Source organism: Podarcis melisellensis, assembly GCF_964234715.1.
Source record: "Podarcis melisellensis genome assembly, chromosome: 6".
Classification (NCBI taxonomy): domain Eukaryota; kingdom Metazoa; phylum Chordata; class Lepidosauria; order Squamata; family Lacertidae; genus Podarcis; species Podarcis melisellensis.
The window spans coordinates 67,251,765-67,273,120 of NC_138538.1; the positions used below are offsets into that span (position 1 = coordinate 67,251,765).

A 21,356-nucleotide genomic window follows, 5' to 3' on the forward strand; every position below is an offset into this window, starting at 1 on the left:
CAAAACAAAAATAAATTACCTTTCCGATCAGATCCTGTCCTGTGAGCATTGCATGTATTCCCTTGCTTGTCAGAGCAAGGGAGGGGGAGTAGTAGTGCAGGAATATCAGATGAGCTTCCTTTCAAGTGAAAACAAGGCTGGCTCTTTTTCTTTCAAACGATAATGAATAAAGGAAATTCTTTGACTAGAGCTCACGGTCTTGGATAGTTCGATAGGGAAATCACCCATCTCATCTGATTAATCTCATCCTGAATTTTTAAGGCCCCTTAAGCCTCAGGTCTGCATGGGTAGAAAACCTAAACCGGTTTGAGAAAATGGTTTTCCCACTACATTATCGCATTACAGCGCACCCTACAGAAAATCATTTTGGAGAATTGTACCGTATATGCCTTGTGACAGCATCTAGAACATGCTTCTGTAAAAAATCTACATCAACACAGTGTTAAAATGGTATGTCTTAACATGAGTTTAAAATGTCCTTAATGTTCACTGCTTTATTGCCAGGTTTCTCATCCAGAGAGGGCACTGTGTTACTGCGAATGAAGCCTTTTAGGGTTAGAGTTTTTCCAATTTTAGATGTGGGCATTTCCCTGCTTTCATGTGACTCTAGTTGCTGCTCCTTCTGCAGCTTGTGGCAGTTACTATTTTCTGAAAGGTCTTCTGTGTGAAAGTTGTCATCTAGTCAACTGCAACCTACTTTCCCCCCTTTTTCTCTTTCGCTCAGTATTCCGGATACTTGCTGCTCTTTCTCTGCCCCCAAAACTGATTGTATTGATGGTCATATATCAGATACCAATTTGGACAAGTGCATTGCCTGAATGAATGTGCATCAAAGCTGTCATTGTAAATGACTGAGCTCAGATATCAGGTCCTTATTTTCCTTTGGCATGTCATTGGCTTTCAATGCAGGAGTCTGAAAGATGCTTGACAAACCTCTACTGTACATGATTATCAGAGCCAGACACTCTCCTCTTAGACATTCCTTTATTTAGAGCTCACATCAAAGCAGACTCACAGACACGGGCATTCTTTCTACACACTCATATCAAAAAGTAAATTTGTAGTCAGATGAGTGTTTGCAGAGTTCTTTTTATTTAAGGTCATTTTTTAACACTGACCACATTTTGTGATTTCATTTTGTTCTCAAAGCAAAGAAATGTAAGGTCCTAGGGCTGACTGAAGTGGCACATTTACCTGAACAATATTTGATAGTTTTTAGCACTTACCAGAGGAAGCAGGCTGTGTCTTCCAGATGTTTTAGACTAGAATTCCTTTCAATCCTGACTACTGGCCACGTTGGCTGGGGCTAAAGTGATTTGAAGTCTAAACCACCGGAATTTCACCATGTTGAATAACTCTTTTTTTGGTTAATATAATTTTATTTCAATTGAATTTGTTTTTTCCTTAACAACTGCAAGGTAGGCTAGGACTGAGACTGAGAACGGCTTGTCTAAACTCACTATTTTTATAATCTGTAGCTCTTAGCAACTATCCTACATGATCTCCCACCTGAATGCAGTTTCATTACTGTCAGTCTTGATGGCACAGAATGATTGACACATGACAGGGGGAAAGGTGTACAAGAAATCATATCAGTCTTTTTTTGGGGGTATTTAACAGAGTTTCTTTGCTTTTTTTAGTCCAGATTTAAATTTGTCTTATTTTTAAAAAACTTTTAAATAAAATATTAATCTAGTGATGGGCCACTTCATTATTTAATGGAAAAAACACTATAACACTGCATTGAAACAAAGCACAGAAAAAACAAGCCAGAGGACATTTTTAATCCATGCTTCCATTGCGTGGTTTTCTGCTGTGGTTTTGCTGAATTTTAAACTGATGTGTAATTGAGTAAATAAGAAAAATAAATCTCAACAGCCTTTTACTACTGTATCTCAAATAATGTAACCGGAGTTAAACGAATAAATAAGAGGAGGAAAATAATAATATAGACTTGTAGATTCCTTTCAAATCATGCCATTAATACTTTTCTGTTGGCAGCAGTTGCAGTGATGGATTCTTTTCCGTAAGAATTCAGTGCATGCAAGGTGCAATGCCCTTTAATGGGGCTTCTCTTGTGTAGCATTCTGATAGTATTGATTTAAGCTTTGACTTACATTGCCTTCAGAAGTATTGCTGGCCATATATTTTCCACCCAACCTTAGGCTGAGATGTAGTGTAGTAAATTGCCGTCAAGGCCAGAACCTTCAGATGACCGCATGCATGCTGATGAAGGACATCTGCCTTGATTGAAAATAAGTGGCCAGACACACATCTAAGAATAGTATGAATCAGCATTGGGTTTAATATATATTTAAAAGAACTCTTGGAAAAAATAGCTTGGGGTTGCAGGTTAGTTCTGTGCCAAGCCTCATGGCTCCTGAAAGAATATATTAGCCCCAGAGCAAATCTCCATGGAAAAAATGAAATTTGGTACTAACATCTTAAAGGCAGAATTAACACGTTAAAAGGCCATGCTCCTTTCAGCCCACGTCATTATCAAGATATACCCTTCTCTCTTCCAAGCAGTCCTGCTCAAATCAGTTGTCTTGATTTATGTTCTGCTGCATTTAATATACTAAATGAGCATACGCTAAGCTTACAATAATGCCGTTATTTATAATGGGAAAGCATTCTTTTTCACCATAACAACATCACTAATTATATTACATTATTGGTCACTGTAGCTGCTAAATCAGATGTAAAGTGGATTTAGGGTTCCTGTACATGGGATCATGGAGCCATTTATCTCAGCCCTTTGCTGAGCAGACCTTTATTAAGCTATGATGACTGTTGAATAGGAAATGTAACCAAGATTATTTTTATTCAAATATAATTTAAATATTCATCAAAGAGGATTTATGCTTGAAACTGACAGAGACTATTAACATCAAAAAATATAATTAACTGCACTGGGTATCATGAAGCAGAGTTAGTCAAATAGCCGAGAGGTCTAATTGCTCTAGAGTTTGCAAAGCAATAGTTTATATATTATACGGTTGCTGTGGAATTAATAGTAATGTGGTTTTCTATGTGAGGCAATTTAAAGCTTTCTGTTAAGGTTCATTGCTCTGGAGGAAATATGTTGAATATCATGTAGTAAACAGGACTGACACTTAAAAAAAACAGACATGAAAATGAGAACCTGTAAAGATTAAAAGGACAAGAAAATACTAAGGGCTTTAAGTCATCAAAGGAATTTTATTTTGTAGAGTTTATAGACCTAAGCATTAGGCAACACACAGCAACATTGTTTACCAAAAGAAGGGGTTGGGAGAGAGAAAATAAAAGAGAAAAGGGTTAACAAATTAAATTAAACTAAATGCTCCTTGGGAAAATGATTGATGCAGTCACTGATCTCTCAGATTGTGTTGATAAAAAAATACCGTGGCACACATACAATTGTCTCAAAGTTTTAATTTTAAACATCTTAACATTTTTGGCTCCATTAGGCCATTGTAGCAGAGTGTGAGAAAGGGACACCTTTCCCATTGTGCTTCACAGGGTCTTTTTGTATTTGCCCAGCCTACCCAGCCCTGAATTAATCAGATGTTGTAATGGCATTTTTGCATTACTGAAATTGCTGAAATGTGAGAGCTTAAGGGTCAAGGAGAAGAACAATAGCCCGATGTTAACAGAGCATCTGTTCTCCCTCCATTAATGAAGTTGCAGCTAATTGCCTAATAAATTGGTCATCATTACTCAAAAAGCCTAAATAACTCCAGACTTGAACACAACCCTTACGAATATGAAGCAGAACCTCACAGGCACAAAATAGAGGAGGATCTTTACATCCCCACCCCTGCAAATCTGTTTGAAGAGAATGGAAAGGAAACTAAACCAGACCCAACCAGACTTCCAGTTGCTTGTAAAGACCATGCCTGTGTTATCCATTATTTATCATGCTTACCCTGTTTATATCAGTGACATAAGAGTGTGTGCTAGTTTCTCCGAAGAGTACTGTCTTTGCCGCTTCATAGCACACTGTCTTGTACTCCCAGGCCTGCACATGGTGTTAGCAGATATTTAAAGCATTTCAGTCTAACATTTTATAGGTCATGATGAACTGAGCCTATAAAGCAAGTTACTGCTAGGAAGTTAATGCAGTCTAAGAGTGTAACGTAGACTGAATGCTCTACTCAGTCAGTGTGTTTCAGCTTGCCGCAAGAACCATCAGTGGGGAATTAAAAATTACCCTCATATAAAGCTCTAATGGCAGATTGTTTGATAACATAACAATAGCCTGAACTATTCTAGAGATGGGTATGCCTCAGATTTCTACCGTCGCAAATTTAGAGTCTCGGTTTCCTTTTAAAATAAGGTCATTATAGGAACATGAATATTTCCCCCCTGATTTACATACACAAATGCTCAGAACTTTGAAAGAAAGTCAAGATGCTGACAATATTTATCAGAGAAGTAGGATACATGATTCGCTGGTCTATTACATCTTTTTCATTATTCATTGTTCTCCCTTGGTGACCTTTACACCCAACTTCCACCCATTGAGTCATGGTTTGAAGGGGGAATCAGCTGTACTCGTGGCGTTTACTCCTCTGTTATTGGGACTCCTGGTCACATTGAGGAGCCCCTTGTGAGTAGAGCCAAAGGTCTATTCAACTTGTGGAGGCCAGGGACATGCCATAAATGCTTCTATCTTTTTGATGGCATGGTTCCCTTTACTTAGGAAAAGCATATAAGGCAGTCGGTCAGTGGATATTGCAATCCTGCGTCAAGCTTTTCTTAGGTTTGAGAAAGTATCAGGGGTTGGGTATGTGTGTAAGCCACTTTATTAAACAAACATACTTTGCACTCCAATCAGTGTCCCCGAACATTCAAAACCTTTATATGGTGTAACAAATAATCATTTTATACTATGGTGGTATCCTCCCCTCACTGGATTCCTTATTCTTATTTCCAAACTAGGGAAGGCAGGTACACCAGACTGGACTATATTTCATCTAACAGAGATGTATCCATTGTAAGTGTAAAACCACCCATATTATTTTAGTAGTGGCTGTTGGTGCAAAGCTTATCTTTTAACCTTGCTCTTCCAGCATGGCTTTCTTGCTGTGATTTCTAGCTAGAGTGGGTAATGATGCTGAACATGTCTTTAATCTAGGCATTTTATGAACTCTGCAAAGCTATTGTTTCAGCATAAATCACAGCGCTGTCCTCAACCTTAGGGTTTATGTGAAGGATTGTTCATATATGTGCAAAAATGAGGCTGGTTGGACTCATTTCTCTACACACCACACGCCCCTGCACATGTGATGTTTACTTTCAGGTGGTAAATTCTGTGATACAAATATGTAGATCTGTAGGTGATTTCTCATTTCAAATGTATCAAATATGTAGATCTGTAGGTGATTTCTCATTTCAAATGTATTTCTTCAGAGCACTGCCAGTATCACAGGTAAGTTGAGGAGATGTCACTAACACTATACACTTAGTGTTCTTTGATTATTTCTTCATCTTTGTGACTAAAGATCTTTCAATGTAGTTCTACATTTTAAGGATCACTTTGGAGAGTGCTCTGTAAGACTAAATACATAGGAGGTAGCGTTCCGTTATCATGAATGCCATCAGAAATGCCTTGTTGCCTCTCTTATCAGCCACTTCCTGCTGTCAACCAGTGCGTATTTCAATAGGAAAGGATTTGCTTCTAGTGTAATGCAGCATAATGTCTAACACGGAGTTTTTAATTGTGCAAACACACGAAGCCTTTGCAGTGGTAGGCAATTTGATAAAAGGATTAGATTATGAATATTTCCAACTTGATTAGAGATTAGCTGGGAGCTGATCAATGTGAGTCAATGAATCTCCTCAAATCTCTTACGTTTCTCGCACATCTGAACTTGCTTGTGGAGCTGGGAGGGGGCTTTTTTCAGCAATATTAATTATAATACAAACCTGCCATTCATTGTGAAGGAGTCAGGTAGATTCTTGCAGAACACATTCAAAGAAGTAATGTACCTAATCCGTGCAAGATTAAGCCTTTTTAGTTCCAAAAAAAATTAATGATTTTTCAGAGGAAGTGTTATAACTCAGAAGCTTTTACAAACTTTCAAGATGCTAATTGTACCCAGACATTGCCATGGCTGGTGAATAACTGATCCTTTGTGGCATCCAGTCTTTCTCAAGAAAGAAAGAAAGAAACCTGGACAACAACGCAGCACTTGTAGCACAAACTTTAGAGATACATTTTAATAGAAAATGACACCACTGGTACTGACTTGATTAAAGATCCTTCCAAGGTCACAACACTTCTGTCGCAAGTTTTAAGCCACATGGGGGGCGGAGGGATAGGGAAATCGGAAGATCAACTCAAAAGTCTTTTCATTTACTTATTAGTCTCCAGGTTGAGATTTGTACTTTTTAAATCCATAAATGGAAAGCTAAAGGTATGGGGCAGGGGAGAGATTCAGCCTGGTCTCAGATTGCAATCTTAATCAGGACAAGAAAGAGGAAAAGAACAAAAGGAAAGTAATCTGGATCATTTGGGAATGGCTTGAAATTAGCCAGCTATATTGGCTTCTTTTAGTGTTTCGCTGTATGTTGGACTGTGCCATTATACGCCGTAAATATAATGCAAACACAGATCGCATTGACAACAAAGGGGGATATCTGTGTTCCCTCCATTCATGGGGTAACTTTAAAAAGAAAGAAAGAAATGTATTTACTCTTAAGAACTAACTTATTCTGCACACAAAGGTTTGTGTGTTGACTCCCCCCCCCCTCATTTGCATCATTAGTGACTGAAATACTCAGAGAGTGTAATTAATGGGCTAAGAGAGTCATTTAGGCAAACCCAGAGCCATGAGGGTGAAATATTTTTCTCCATGGAAAGATCTTTAAGGAATAAATAATTGCACGCACCAGAGGTTTGCGATGGCCAATCTAAATGCGAGCGTGCAATTAGGAAGAGCGTGGCTCAAGAAGCAAAATGCTTGCCGCTATCCACATATCATGCGACTAATTAAATATTTAAAAGTCCATCCCTACCCTTCTTCATCCCTTGCTCCCCAAAAGAAAAATATTATGCCACAAATAGACTGGTACCTTTTGCAGATAATTAACAAGTTTTGGAAGGAGGGTGCAGATTCCGATAGCCTCCAAGGTTCTTACAAGGTCATGTCTTATTATGCTGCATCTTCTATATGTCCTGGTAACAACTTTCTTGCTAATTTAAATCTTAACTAGGACATCCCATAGCGATTTCCCATTTCCCTTGTCAAAATGGAAAGTGATTGTTTCTGTATGCAAAAACTGCAGTAGGTGAACGTTTTCATAGTAATTGGTCCTAATTGACACTGGCCCCAATATATAGAGATACATTGTAATTATCCCACGAGAAGTTTGGAAACTGTAGGCATCCTGTAAATGCTTAAATAAATAAGTGTGTGCACACATTTATTCGCTGTATGTATCTGCAATAATGTTTCCCCTGCATTATGTTGAGACATGATGACCCTTTGAAATTAAGAGAGCCTCAGTGGTCTGCTTCGTAAATAAATATGTCTTATTTTGCTCCTAAAATGAAGCTACTTTTATGTTGAATGTGCAATTCTGCAAACGAGAAAGTTGGGTTGGATTAATAAGACTCTGAGTGAGTCAGGCCTAATTTGCATTAAACTGACCCAAAGGTCTTGTAAAATTGCTCAGAATTATCAAGGCTTCTAACATATCAGAGGTTTTATTAACAAATTACTGGTGTTATATTTTTTTAAAAAATATGCTTATTTTGCTAATTAAAGGAACTTTCAAAGGCAGTTTTAAATTGTATTTAAAATCTATGCAAATTATGTTATATAAAGAAAATACATCCCACATATTGTTGTTGGTGTACACGCTTGCAGAAGTTGTTATTGGGGTATCACATTAAAACTAGAAAGCGGTAAGAACATTCTGACATGGTAAAACATGTAACCCTTTTGTGGACATTTCAAATAAAATAATTAGTGGCATACAAGTGTTTACTACCAAATCTACTGGGTCTTTATTTTATGCCAGTTGTGAGCACACCTTATGGAAGTAAAGGTAAAGGACCCCTGACAGTTAAGTCCAGTCGCAAACAACTCTGGGGTTGCGGCGCTCATCTTGCTTTACAAGCTGAGGGAGCCGGCGTTTATCTGCAGACAGTTTTTCTCGGTCATGTGGCCAGCATGACTAAGCCGCTTCTGGCGCAGCAGAACACCGAAACCAGAGCAGCACACGGAAACACCGTTTACCTCCCTGCCGGAGAAGTACCTATTTATCTACTTGCACTGGTGTGTTTTCGAATTGCTAGGTTGGCAGGAGCAGGGACCGAAAAATGGGAGCTCACCCTGTCGCGGGAATTCGAACTGCCGACCTTCTGATCGGCAAGCCCAAGAGGCTCAACCACAGATCTATCTGGGTCCACCTTCTGGACGTATGGTGTACTAATTTCAGTGGGACATGCCTTTACATCAGATTTATCTAAGTTGCTGTAGTCCAGATGTTCTGGACTACAACTCCCTTTTATCACTGACCATTGGTCAAAATGGCTGGGGCTAATGGGAGTTGTAGTCTGAAATGTGTAAAGGGCGCCAGTTTGAAAGGATACATAGGTTACCCACTGTCACATCATGTACTACTTTGTTTCCAGTGTTTTGTTTTGTTTTGTTTAAAATTGTTGGATGTATTTGTTCTCTTTGCTTTATATCTTTATTGTTTTGCCCATATTGATATATTAATGGATTGGTGGATTTAGTAAGCTGTAACAGGCAGTTGTTGCATGTCCGGCATATCACATCACTAGATGGGAAGCTAGTTTCACAGTGCGCATGTCATTCCTTTCACAGTGGAACCTGAAGGTGGCTTTATGCACTAAGTAATATTTGGTGGATTGTGTCCATTGGATTCCATTTGCATTCATTGGATTCATATAGATGCAGAATTAAATTAAGTTATTTACTTTCAAATTAATTTGAATCCCTTGATTGATTTTACAGAACTAACCAAATAGAAGATAGTTGTATTTTTTTTATTTGTATCGCATTTAAAAATAACTGCCACAAGCATTACTTATTACATTAATTGTGACAAATGGGATCATTACTGTGAAACACCTTCTTTGCCATATTAATTGTGCCACATTTAGCTTCCTAATGTTATGTTTATTTAGTAATTAATAAGATTCAACAAATCATTAGTTATTAAACATTTAAGGAAAACTGCATCCGCATTTCTCCTGCAGTGTTAAAGTTGCTGGCTTATGCACAGGCCCTGAGTCTTCGCTGCTACTCCATAAGCATTTCTCTTTTTCTGTGTGAGTGCACAAGTGTTTGGTTTCTTACATATATGTGTATTATGGTTGCCACCTTTGGCTGGGCAAAATACAGAACAGGTCAGGGTGGATTGGGGGGGGGTGTCCCTAAAAATTACTTTATCAGGTGCAGAAATTACTTCAGAGCAATCCATTACAGTGACACACTGGGATTATAGTGGTTTATTCAATGAAAAAAAACAACAACAACCCAGGCCTGCATACAATCATGCGTGCACACACACACACACACACACACACACATACTGTCTGACTCCGACTCTCCGTCTCCGACCCACCCACTTCTGCCTGCACAAAAACTCTCCCCCCTCACTCTCCGATCCACCCATTGCCCTCCACAGCCTGTTCAAAACCCGAGACGCCACTGTAGATTGCCCATGCACTGCAAACCACATCTCTCGCTCTCCGCGAGCCATCCTCTGCCCATGCAGAAACTCTCTCACATGTATTGCCAATTTAATAGCAGTATAATGGACAAGTTAGGCTGGATCACGCTGCATTAGTCTGGCTACTGAAAGCAGTTTGCTCTTTATCTACCACTGCCATCTCTTCCCACGTGTGTGTGTGTGTGTGTGTGTGTTTATTCTGACCACTCCAGTGTTCAGCTTTCCTCTCCATATCCAGTACTACATCTAGCTCCTCTATGCGTGCCAGGCTTGTCATGCTATACCAAACCTTTCATTTTAATCTTGGAGTATTTGTTCAAGACCATAGATTTTGCATTTTTAATCTTCCCTAGAACAGTGGTGAATAATGGCCCCTGGCAGGAGATAATGAAATTTTCTTAATTTATATTTTCAAGCAGAAGCCTCAATTGAAAATGGCATCCTATGGCCCGGAGACATAGCTCTAGTGCAAGTTTCAGGGGAGCTGTAATAATAACGCAGTGCCAATGGTGACAGGGAATGATAGGACAGTGAAGAAGTAATTTAAGGAAGAAAAGGGAATGTACCAAAGCTTTATTGTAGCATATCTAATGATCTGCTGAAGATCCCCAATGGCTTTTGGAGCATGACAGGAGAAACTAATGTTATCTTGCCAAAACAGAAGCCTCTGCTTAATCAGCAGAGCAAGACTATTGATTAAAACACCTCACACAAATAGATTACACATGGAATCTCATCTCCATACTTTTCACTTGGTAAAGTGTAATAATGAGCATAAGATAATCAAAAGAAGAGCTAAAGCAATTTGTTGGGAATTGTACGAGTCAAGATTACAGCGGGAACGCAAACAAATTAGAATGAGAACAAGGGCTGCTTTTAAAGCCAAGCACACGAGGACAAACTTGCACAGTACAGAGGGATAAACATGGAGTGGGCCCATGTAACAGCAGTTAGGAAAATGAAAAATTGCCTCACGCATTGGTTCGACTCCCTCACCCCCTTCTCTTTATCTGATGTGCAAAAAAGCACAGGCCTGCTTTTGCCCAATCAGTCAAATGAGGTGAGCCAAGTTCACCATCTCTCTGGAGCTGTTAATTAGCTGGCCACGTTTGATTTCAGATTCCCTCAGTGTTGCTATACATATTGGAAAGATGTAAAAAGAATTGCAAATTCTAAAACACACACACACACCCTCACATTTGTGGTCATACATTATCTCTTCAATAGAATGCTATCTGACAGTGAATGCTGTCATAAAAGCACAGGCATATTCCTGCATTCTCCTCACAAGTGGGAGGTGGGCAGAAAGAGAGGTTTGTATGCAGACATGCCTATCTCTCTCTTTTTTCCCATATAAGTGGCAATTTACATGCCCCTTCCTCTACTTCGCTCCTCAAATAGCCGTATACATATATCTCAGAAGCACAGGAATTTTAAGTGCAACAATTACAGCTTTTGACAGAATCAGTTAATTAGCCTTCTAAAATGAAGGGCTGTTAATTGTGGGCTGTATTACTCTGGAATAAAAGCTGGTACTTAGAATAAGGGACAGCCGGCCACTCTATCCAAAACATGCACACACTGCAAGAATCTCTACATTGTCCCATTGAAGAAGAAAAAGAAAAAAGGAACTTTACCACAGATGAACGATATGTGCTGGTTTATTATAACTTGCCAGTGGCTGTTATCTACCTGTTCAATTTTGGATCATAGCCAATTATATGCTGCATTCATGCAGTCCAAAATAAAGTCCTATTAAGCTTCCACCAAGATGTTTCTTTGCCAAAATAAATCACAAATATGACCTTTAGTATATCATTTGACAAACAACAGTCCTGCTAACGCAAGTGCTTTTGGCTGCAAAATGGAATCCCCCCCCCCTTTTTCCACACGGTCCTTAAATCTGCTCTAGAGAATTGTGAGGAAACCCGGTCAATATTTAGGGAGATGTGGTGAGCAATATGATGAACACAAGTAAGGGTAAGGTAAAGTACCCCTGGATGGTTAAGTCCAGTCAAAGGTGACTACGGGGTGCAGTGCTCATCTTGCTTCAGGCCAAGGGAGCAGGCATTTGTCCACAGATAGCTTTCTGGGTTATGTGGCCAGCATGACTAAACTGCTACTGGCACAACGGGACACCATGACTGAAGCCAGAGCACATGGAAACGCCGTTTACCTTCCTGCCCCAATGGTACCTACCGGTATTTATCTACTCACCCCATTGCATGGATTGGAACCGCTGACCTTCTGATCAGCAAGCCCAAGACCCTAGCAACCGTTCTGTTGAATCCAGTCACACAATGACTTCGTTGGATAAAGCCCTTTGTTTCAAATTGTAATTTAACCTGTTTGTTGATTTCAGTGTTGATTTAGTTGCCTTGAATACGATTTAACCATAAAAAAGAGATTTAAATGTAGATTCAAGTTAGTTCCACATTTCCCATTATTCATTCATTTTATTATTTATCACAGGGGTTTATGTCCCAGGCTTTGGTAGAAATTCCTTGGGCAGCTGGCAATTGTTTTTTGGGTTTCTTTTTACTCACAAGGCATGCAAATGTTCAAAATTAGGCACACATATCCTGTTCCCAGTTAAGATATGTATTTTATACAAATTAACACATACTAGCAACCAGTATACACAGTTAGAAAATTCATATGCAGGCTATGAAATAAGTACATTGCCTACTGAGTGTGTTCAGTGTATGAGATACTGTGGCATTTTCATTCTCACGAAAGTATCATTTCAGAGCTGTAAAGCTGAAGTATACACAACTATAATGCTGTCATTGGTAATTTTCTGCAGAAAGTTGCCTAAAAATACTGAGAAAAATAGAAGTGGACAGTCCGCAGGCAGCTACTACTACCAATGACAGCTATTTGTCAGCTCCAGCTAGTCAGTCTTTTTTTTTTTTTAATGCAAAGTCAAATTATGCGATCTACTTGAATCACACATATCTTCACATTTCACATCATGTATTCTGCTCCTGCATAAAAGGACACGTTACCACAGAGAGTTACCCTTTGCCCACTGGAAGCCTTGTTGAACCATCGTTCTGAGTGCTGAGATTTCATCACCCATTCCCTAGCCACTTTCAAGCATTTATATAGTGTCATAAAGGCTGGCAACTTGCTTTAAAAAGAAGAAGAAGCTGGCAGTTGCAGGAAGCTGAATTCTATGTCCAGTAATGCAGTTATTTCTGCACTTGTGAGGAATCTCAAAATACACAATAGTTTCAGTTGCAATAGTTAGGACCAAACCGACAGCCATCAGCATTATTGCAAAAGGGAAAGGAAGAAAAAAAAAACCAGAAGTTTTCTGCTCAGCCTGAGACTTGGTTCCCATGATCCTATCTGTTGTGCATGAAACCTGGGTCCTTCCCATTGCTGTTGACATTTCCTGAATGTTTCTTCCAAAGCTACCAACCAAAAATTCAAGTAGATTTGTGATTTATTTGCTGGAAGGACAACTCAAGTTGTACTATTGGGCTGTCTGTAATATTCTTCCAGCTGCGTGAACTGAAATCTCAGCTTGAACTTGCACCTGTTGGCTGGGGACAGATGTCAGGGGTTCCCTGACACAAGACAGATCTCTTCAACTTGTGCAAGGGGTATTCAGTAGTGTGGGAAGTTCTAGTAGCACAAGGATTGATGTACGGCTGGAGTCAAAGGCTAGACTATTATTTTAAGACCTGGCTTCCTTTCCTTCACTTTACTGACAAACAGAACTCACCCAGGAGATCAGCCAAGCTTCCCTTGTTTTTAGTCACCAAACTGTTTCTGACCTTTTATTTTTCCTCCTTCCTTTGCTTTCAGAGAAAAAAAGGCTGAAAGTCATTTTCTTTCAACCCCTTTTTTGGTTTTGACTAGTGCTGCTTGAGCCAGATCAAAATCAATCCATTTTAAAGTACTAAGCCGTAAAATACAAATCCCCCCCCCTCTCTCTCTCTTAAATACTTTAAAAAGAAGGCTGTAATTGTAGACACACTTACTTGGGAGTTACTTGTGATAGCAAATATGCATAGAATTGTGCTAGACTGCCCAGCATGAGCAATTAACTCATTAAAATCAATGAAACTTGAAAAGTGCTTAATTTGGGCTGGATGAAGCCCTTTTGTTTTACTGTAATTTATAGCAAGAAGCATTATTTTCTTACAAAGGTTTATGATAACTTACCTAGGAATACATTCCATTGAACTTGGTAGGGCTTACGTCTGAGTAGGTATGTTTAGGATTTTTAATGTCCCCACCATGATGGGTTATATTTTGTTAATTAGATTTGTTACATTGTTTTAGGATTCTTGTAAGGCACCCTGCGAATTGCCAGAATGCAGGGAGGGGTTATAGCAGTATCCAAGATAATTAAAATAAGCCTTTAGCCTTTACTGTCTGAAATGACTTCTGGTTCCGATTACTGAAAGTTCTGCAAAATTATTATGAGTTTGAACTAAAAATACATCTAGCCCACAACCTCTTTGTGGTCTAATTCAAATGCAGTGCTGCCTGATTCCTTAGCTATGGTTGCCGCGAACTTTGTAAATTAATTCTGATTTTGTAATTAACACACATCCTTCTCCTTCTCCTGCCCCAGGTGCAACAACAGAACACAGTGTATAGTAGTTACCGGGTCAGATGTATTTCCTGATCCTTGTCCTGGAACATACAAATACCTCGAAGTACAATATGAATGTGTCCCTTACAGTAAGTATACGCTTTTTTTTGTTGCTGTTCTTGTTCACTTCCTCTAGCCTTCACAATTGATGCTGTGGCAGTCCAAGATGCACAAAAAGAGCATAGGTTTCGGGCCTGAGAACTATTATGCATGCAGAGCACTTTCAAACTAGGCCTTCCAATTAGCTTCAGCAAAGTGTGGAAAGGAGCCATCGTGTGATGCTGGCCAAGTGGCTGTCTGTGTTCTTAAGTGTTTGGCTTTTAAGGGTACTAGGGTTTTATTCCCCCCCTCCCTCCCCCCCACAAAAACAAACTTGAATTAGCTATTCAAAAGACTAGATAGAAATTTGTACTTTTGCCCAATACCGGTTCCTGACAAATTGGCTTGGCTTGCAGTTTTCTAAAGAAACCAGTGACTCCAATTTTAATCTTCCAACAGTTTGAAACAGCTACCTGCTGTGGTAACAGTGGTTCACAGCCATACAGTACCGTGGAAATATCCAGGAGTTATTTCCCCAGTTACTTGATACAGCAATGTTTGCTTTTATTTCATTTTTATTTTCAGTTTGAAGATCATTGTTGTTGTTGTTGTTGTTGTTATTTATTATATTTGTAAGAAGTCCTTCATCCGAAGATCACAGGGCAGTCCACAACATAAAAATACAAAACCAGAGCACAAAAGACATAATAAAACAGAAGCAAACCAATAAACCCACTCCTACAAAAAGTAATTAGCCAAGGGCCTGGTTGGGGGGGGGGGACATTTTCACTTGGTGCCTAAAGAAATGCAATAAGTCCTTGAGGAGAGCACTCCACAAACTGGGAACCCGCTCTCATGTTGCCCCCTCCGGACCTCTTGTGAAGGAGGCGCACAAAAAACTTTTGCAACTAATGAATACTCCCTTAAAATTACACATTCATTCTTTTTTAATGTACAGAATATCATTGTTTGGTTCTTAAAATAATAATAAAGTGATCCTCTAATCAGCGGGTAAGCAGTATCTACTCCCACCCCAAAATAACCCCATCATCCATAGTAACAACCTATCCATGATGAGTCTCCATTCATCAGCGGAGCATAACATCTTTGGCAGACCAGTCGACAAGCCTTGAAATGCCTGCCGTGGATCTAAAGAGCTGATTCATCCAGTTTCTGAAAAGCTTTTGTTTTCTCCTCCATAATGCCGTCGTTCAAAATAAAGTCAACCTTGGTCTCATATTTTCCATTAGAGGAAGTCTATTGCTTCTAACAGTAAACTTCAGCAATGCATTGATTGTGCCTCCATTTGTTATAAATGTGACGTTAGTGTTTTTTAATATCTTCAAACTTAAAATATTAGAAATAATTGCAGCGTTCTTTTTGGTGTAGGGAACATACACACAGCAAGAAATGAATGGTATAGGATTAGTAGCATTTGCGCACTAAAAAAAATTGACGGAATCATCTGTGTCAGAAATAGGCAGTATATGTATACAGCAGTTTGCATCTGGATAGTACTCAATACTGAGTCACAGTATTGATCTTTCTGCGCATCAGTTAAAGGCTGAACACAGATCATCTTTTCTTTCCATTCTTGCTATGTATTCCTGTGCCATTGTGAAGCAGATGCTTGTTGTGGCTTTCTTTTTTTGTGCCGTGGGTAGGAATTGGAATCCTACTGTGTCTGCTGAGCTTTAGTGCCCTGTTCTCATGTGTCTATCATTGGTGGCTCATTGAAACCATCCTTCTTCTGGCACTTTGAGGAGGAGTGCATTGTCCCTACCTAACAAAAACAGCTTTGTTTCATAAAGTCACCTTATCACTATTTCTATTCCTAAATTCCCATAAAGAAGCAGTGAATCCAATTCCAAGCTATTCAAAAGCCACAATGTTTCTGTTTTGTTGGGTCGTGTAGGACAAGACAGTAGTTAAATAAATGCAAATGTTATTTTCAGATTTCAGATCATTTTTTTCATGCTGCTTTAGGGAGACAAGTGTGGATATGCCCTGCTGGTTTGGGTTTTCCTATCTACAGAGAAAAAAAGGTTTCTTTTGCAGTTAACAGAAGGATGCTCTGCACAGCACTGCCTAGGCAGAACTCTTTTAACATGTAGTAATTTTACTCCTTTAAAAATAGCTGTATTTCAATATGTATATTGCTTGCTGCTCATTTCATTACAAAGCTATTTTCAGTTGCTCTGTGCAGAAGTGAAATGAATCAAGAGTCTTTTCTGATTCATGAATCAAATTCAGAGCTTAATTTGAAGAAGCATATTTTGAATTTGATTTAATATGAAAATTTGTTGATAATTGCATTTTCTTGTTCTGGCTTACTATTTACAAGTCCCTTAGAAAAAGGAAAGGTAACATGATCGTGTTTACTTTGTAATATATAATACTTTATTTAAAGAAGAAAATAAATTTTGTCCACAGTCCTGCACCCCAAAAATAACAAGAAAAACCTGAGAGTCAAGATTTATCTATCAGGCATGTTACAGACTTCCTCCAATGCAAGCTTTGGGCCAAAGTATATGTGATGTTTTTTGTATCTTTAGTCTCTGTATAGCTATTTTTTTCCCGGGCAATAAATATCTGACATGGGATGTCTGAGCCAGATCAGGGCTGTGGCATTGGGGCGGGAGGAGGAAGAGTTAGTCTTCATCCCACTATGGTCTTGCTCCAAATCAGGGGTGGGGTGTATACTATCTGTTTCATTCCCTAATGGTGACAAAAGTCCCTGTCGCAGCACATCCAACCCACCTCTGGGACCCCTGTGCCAGCTAGCTAGCTGTTTATTTCTTTATTTAAAAAAAACACGAGCTTCCGACATGAATAATGTCATGTTTAGTTTGACCCTCTGTCTTTAAGAAGACTTATACCAAATCCCTCTCCTTGCAGTACTGTGTAACTGGACAGCTTGACGAAACCTGCACCCATCTTCTCTTTCAAACGTATACACATAAGCACACACAAACACATGCATACACATAAATTATTTCTGTGGATGTCTGTTCAAAATTCTTCACAGACACATCTACACAGAGGAAGAAATAGTGAATATTGGAACACGCACTGAGTATTTAGCTTGTAGATTCCAAATTAATGATCGGCATACTTCAAATTTAAGTTCATGACTGTCCAGGTTGAGAACAGCTACATGCGAGTGTTCAGTCTTTTCATGTGAAAGCAGACAAGCAAAAGAAGTGAGTATACTTTTAAACTGTTCCAGCTCTGACACGTCATCTCTGCGCAGTTTAGAGCCCACAAAAGGTTACGAAAAACATGGTTTATTAGGGGTTTCACAATATTACCATAGGGCAGCACAGTCCCTTAGCTTCCCTCCCCCCTCTGAATTAATGCTCATTTTCAGCTACAGTATTTTCACTTCTGATATTCAGTTGTTTAGCATTGTACACAGTGCTCAGGTTTGCATGCTCAGATAAGGGTTAGGATAAATGAGTTTCAATGCTTTGCTAGTAGTCCTAGATTAACACCCATTAAGTTAAGGATGTGTCCATCCCTGTGTTGTGCATCTCACTGCTTCTAGTCGTGGGGGTTAACGTGGTGAAGATTTCAAAATGTGTTTTCCAAATCTATTGGAAACTTAGCTTTTCATACATTGCATGAAAACCCATGAGTTTTCTCATGGGTGGCTAGTTGCAGGAGGTCTTGCATCCAGTTTTCCACATATGATGTCCTTTCCAACACTGAAGGATTATTCACTTTGCTGCCAAAGTAGAACCATCATTCCTTTCCTTTTGGTAACCCCCACCTGGCAGGTGTGGAGCCATTTGTGTTGGCATCTCCTATCAACAGGGATTGGTCCATAACTCTGTACTTCCTTTCAGAAGCATTGGATTACTGGGCAGCTATTTATACCTCCAGCAGTAATCTGTGGATGTGATGCCCCTGTGCTTAAGGCATGTTGGTGCCCATTAGGCCCAGAAGAAGATTTTCTGTTGAATGAACCTCAGTCTAATGTTGTGGGTTAGCTGGTTGGATACTAAGTAAGGCTTTCCTCCATGGTGTAGATGTTAGACATGCTTCTACTTCTTTGTCCTGCTTTTGCCTCAGCCTTACAGAGTTTAGATCCTGGTTCAGTATGTTACATGCTGATGTGCCTAGGCACTTGCTGAGCCTCCTTGAGAAGGAAAGGCTACATGCTTCTTGCAGGAGATCCAGGGTTTCTGCTGCACTCAGAGCATCTGTGCAATCCCCACTCAGTGTTGTGAAGGGCTCTAAACTGTGCAGAGATGACACACCAGAAGGGGCTTTGCACTGGGCCTCCACTCTCCTAATGGTCTTGTTTAAATGCAAGGAGATTGAACACCAGAATGGGGCTAATAATAGTGATGCCAATATTATCTACACATTTGTCATGTAAATTTCCTCTTATTTCTGGTGTCATTCAGAATGTTCAGATGAGCTTTATTTACTTATTTCAGTCTCCCCGCTTTTCTGTAACTACAGTACCTGCTTTTAAATCTCTCTCTTTTTTCTTTTGAACTTTTGTTTTAAAAATCTGCTTTCTTCTCTCTGTACAAAACCCAAACCCTTCTCTGTGGTCTTCTTCTTTTAAGGTTGACATTCCCTTTGTAACGAGACTGAAGTTTTCTGTATCTACATGAAGTGGTTTGCAGCAGTCCTTATTGAGCTGCAACAAGTGTCTGAATTACTGGAATATCTGAAACCCTAGTGTCACTTTTGCTACAACCCTGTCAGCGCTGCTTCTGAAATTGTCTCTGTGCGCCCTGTATACTTGCATCAAAGCACTGAATTGCACTGCTCTGTTCCCCTGTGCTTGAGTTAATGCACTTACATCCATCATGTGTTTCAGGTTCAAGGCCAAGGAGAGAAGAGACCATCCTTGTCTAGCAATACACATCTTCTGCGCTCCTTTTCTGCTAATAGAGCTCTGATACACTGCACTGTCAATTACTTTTATTTTGAGCATGATTAGTGAGCATGAAGGGACTGACTGCGCAGTTTCTAGTCTGTAGCCCTCGGTTTTTGTTTTGCTTTTGTTTTTTGGCTAACCCACACTTGACCTTTGGTGGGCGAACATTTTTTTTCTTTAGACTCAACTCCCTCTTCCGCCCATACAGCATTTCGTTTTCCCTGTCACTTCCATCTAAGGGATCCATGAGTGATGAGTAGATCTGGGTTTCTCCTTGTTTGTTTCCCTACAGTGCCATCTTAAGCCATGGTATGCAAAACATTTGTGTTAAGAAGGATGCATGTGAACCAGCATCCCAAAACCCAAAGTTGCTTAAGGAACCTAAATTGTGAGGAAAGGTTCCTTGGTTGCATACTTTGAAGCACTGCCACCCCCACAAAAAAAAGAGCATGGAGATCTCGGGGAGCCATAGCATTCATTTAGTTTATTTACTTGTGATTTATGTCCTGCCATGTAGCCTAGAATGCACAGTGACTGTATATAAAAGCAAGAGAATAATGATTTTTCTCCTTATAAATCCTCGGAGCTCAGTACAGATTATGAATACAGATTATGAATAGTCTCTTGTGATGGCGAAATTAGAGGGGGAAAGTTAAGGAAATGGAAGGAAAATTCCAAGATTGGAAGAAAAGTGAACTAGGCAGAGTGCCAAAGCTTGCTCCTTGTAGTAAATTCATGCTCTCCGTGTTACATTTAGTGTACAACATATAAACAGTATAAACAAACATCAGCATAAATACCTCAACTATAATAACAGTGTCAATGAATACAGGGTATAGGGTCCAGAGTTAATGGTCGGGAAAAGCAAAAACAGTACGTATTAAAGGGGCATGTGAAGTATATAGCACAGGGAAGGGCTTTCAGAAGAGAAGGTGCAATGACAGAAAATGCCTGTTTATGGGCCACTGCCATAATTTTCTGTATACCTATATGTTTTTAATAGTAACCTAGGGAAGTAGCCTCAAAACAAAGTAAGGGATATATATATAGGCGTGCCTGTCGCACTTACAATAGTGTTGCCTGTGGAAAGCATCTAAGTGTGAAGCGGGCACATGCATTCCCAGATAGTCAATATACCTGCCGTAAGAAGCCACTTTGAGAAATTGCCTTTTGCCATCACACTTTACAACAAGAGTGGGGAAACAGGAGATGAGGTTGGGTTCCCACCTGCCATCATCTTTGATTGTCTCCTAATGGAGGCTGTCAGACCCAGATTTACCATTTAGCATTTCTCCAGAGGCAGCAGCAGTATAAATGTAGAAAACATACCAGTCACTACAGAGTGTGATCAATCCCAAGACGTGTTCAGCAAACCAGCTTCAGGCCAATCTTCCAGATTTACCAGGCTGCAGTTCTCTACCATATTACTTGGGAGTAGGCCCAGTAGGATTTAGATCTGAGTTGAAATGCATTGGATCACACTCTCGGTCTTTTGGGCCTAGTAGCACCAATGCACAACTGCAGTCACCCTTCTTCCTGCTTTTCCTTTACCACGTCTGGCCTTTTTGGTTCTCTGTTACCGTCACTTATCAGGACAGAACACGGCATCTGTCTCGGAGAGTTCACCCATCTGATTAAAAACTGTGGTGACTTTTCAAGTACTTCCATTGTCACAGTGCACAATTCCTGTCACCACTTAAAACTCCAGTTTGGATGATCGAGTAACACCATGCCCTACTAGAGACTTGTTCAGGCAAATGTTGACTATGGTAGCTGGCCATTCCAGTGTTCACACACACTGCCATTATTTTTTGGATGTGGCATTCCTTCCTAAAATGATTGAAACAAATATCAACAAAACTTGTTCTGTAATCTCATTGCAACTCCATCTATTCACTGGAACCTGGAATGGTGCTGTAATTGGATTCTTTGGTAAATGATTAGAGCTATGTATCACACAGGATACGAAACCCTCGCATCATTTGTTGTCTTCTTGCTTCTTTATGGACTGCATTTAGATATGTATTACTGTTGCAAGGATTCTTCTCAAATGATTAAGTGTCTTGGGTTCTAATAGCTCTCTATTTGTTTCGTTTTTTCAAAAATCCCGTC

General features: G+C 39.6%; 1 protein-coding gene across 18 annotated transcripts in view; it reads left to right on the top strand.

Annotated features, from left to right (window-relative positions):
* ADGRL2 (adhesion G protein-coupled receptor L2) overlaps positions 1 to 21,356 on the top strand; it is a 244,508-nt gene that overhangs the window by 159,820 nt on the left and 63,332 nt on the right. For all 18 annotated transcript variants that reach the window (XM_081914094.1, XM_081914087.1, XM_081914086.1 and 15 more), the window contains exon 4: positions 14,288 to 14,397. In XM_081914094.1, the coding sequence (XP_081770220.1) occupies positions 14,288 to 14,397 (110 nt within the window). The remainder of the gene's footprint in view (positions 1 to 14,287; positions 14,398 to 21,356) is intronic.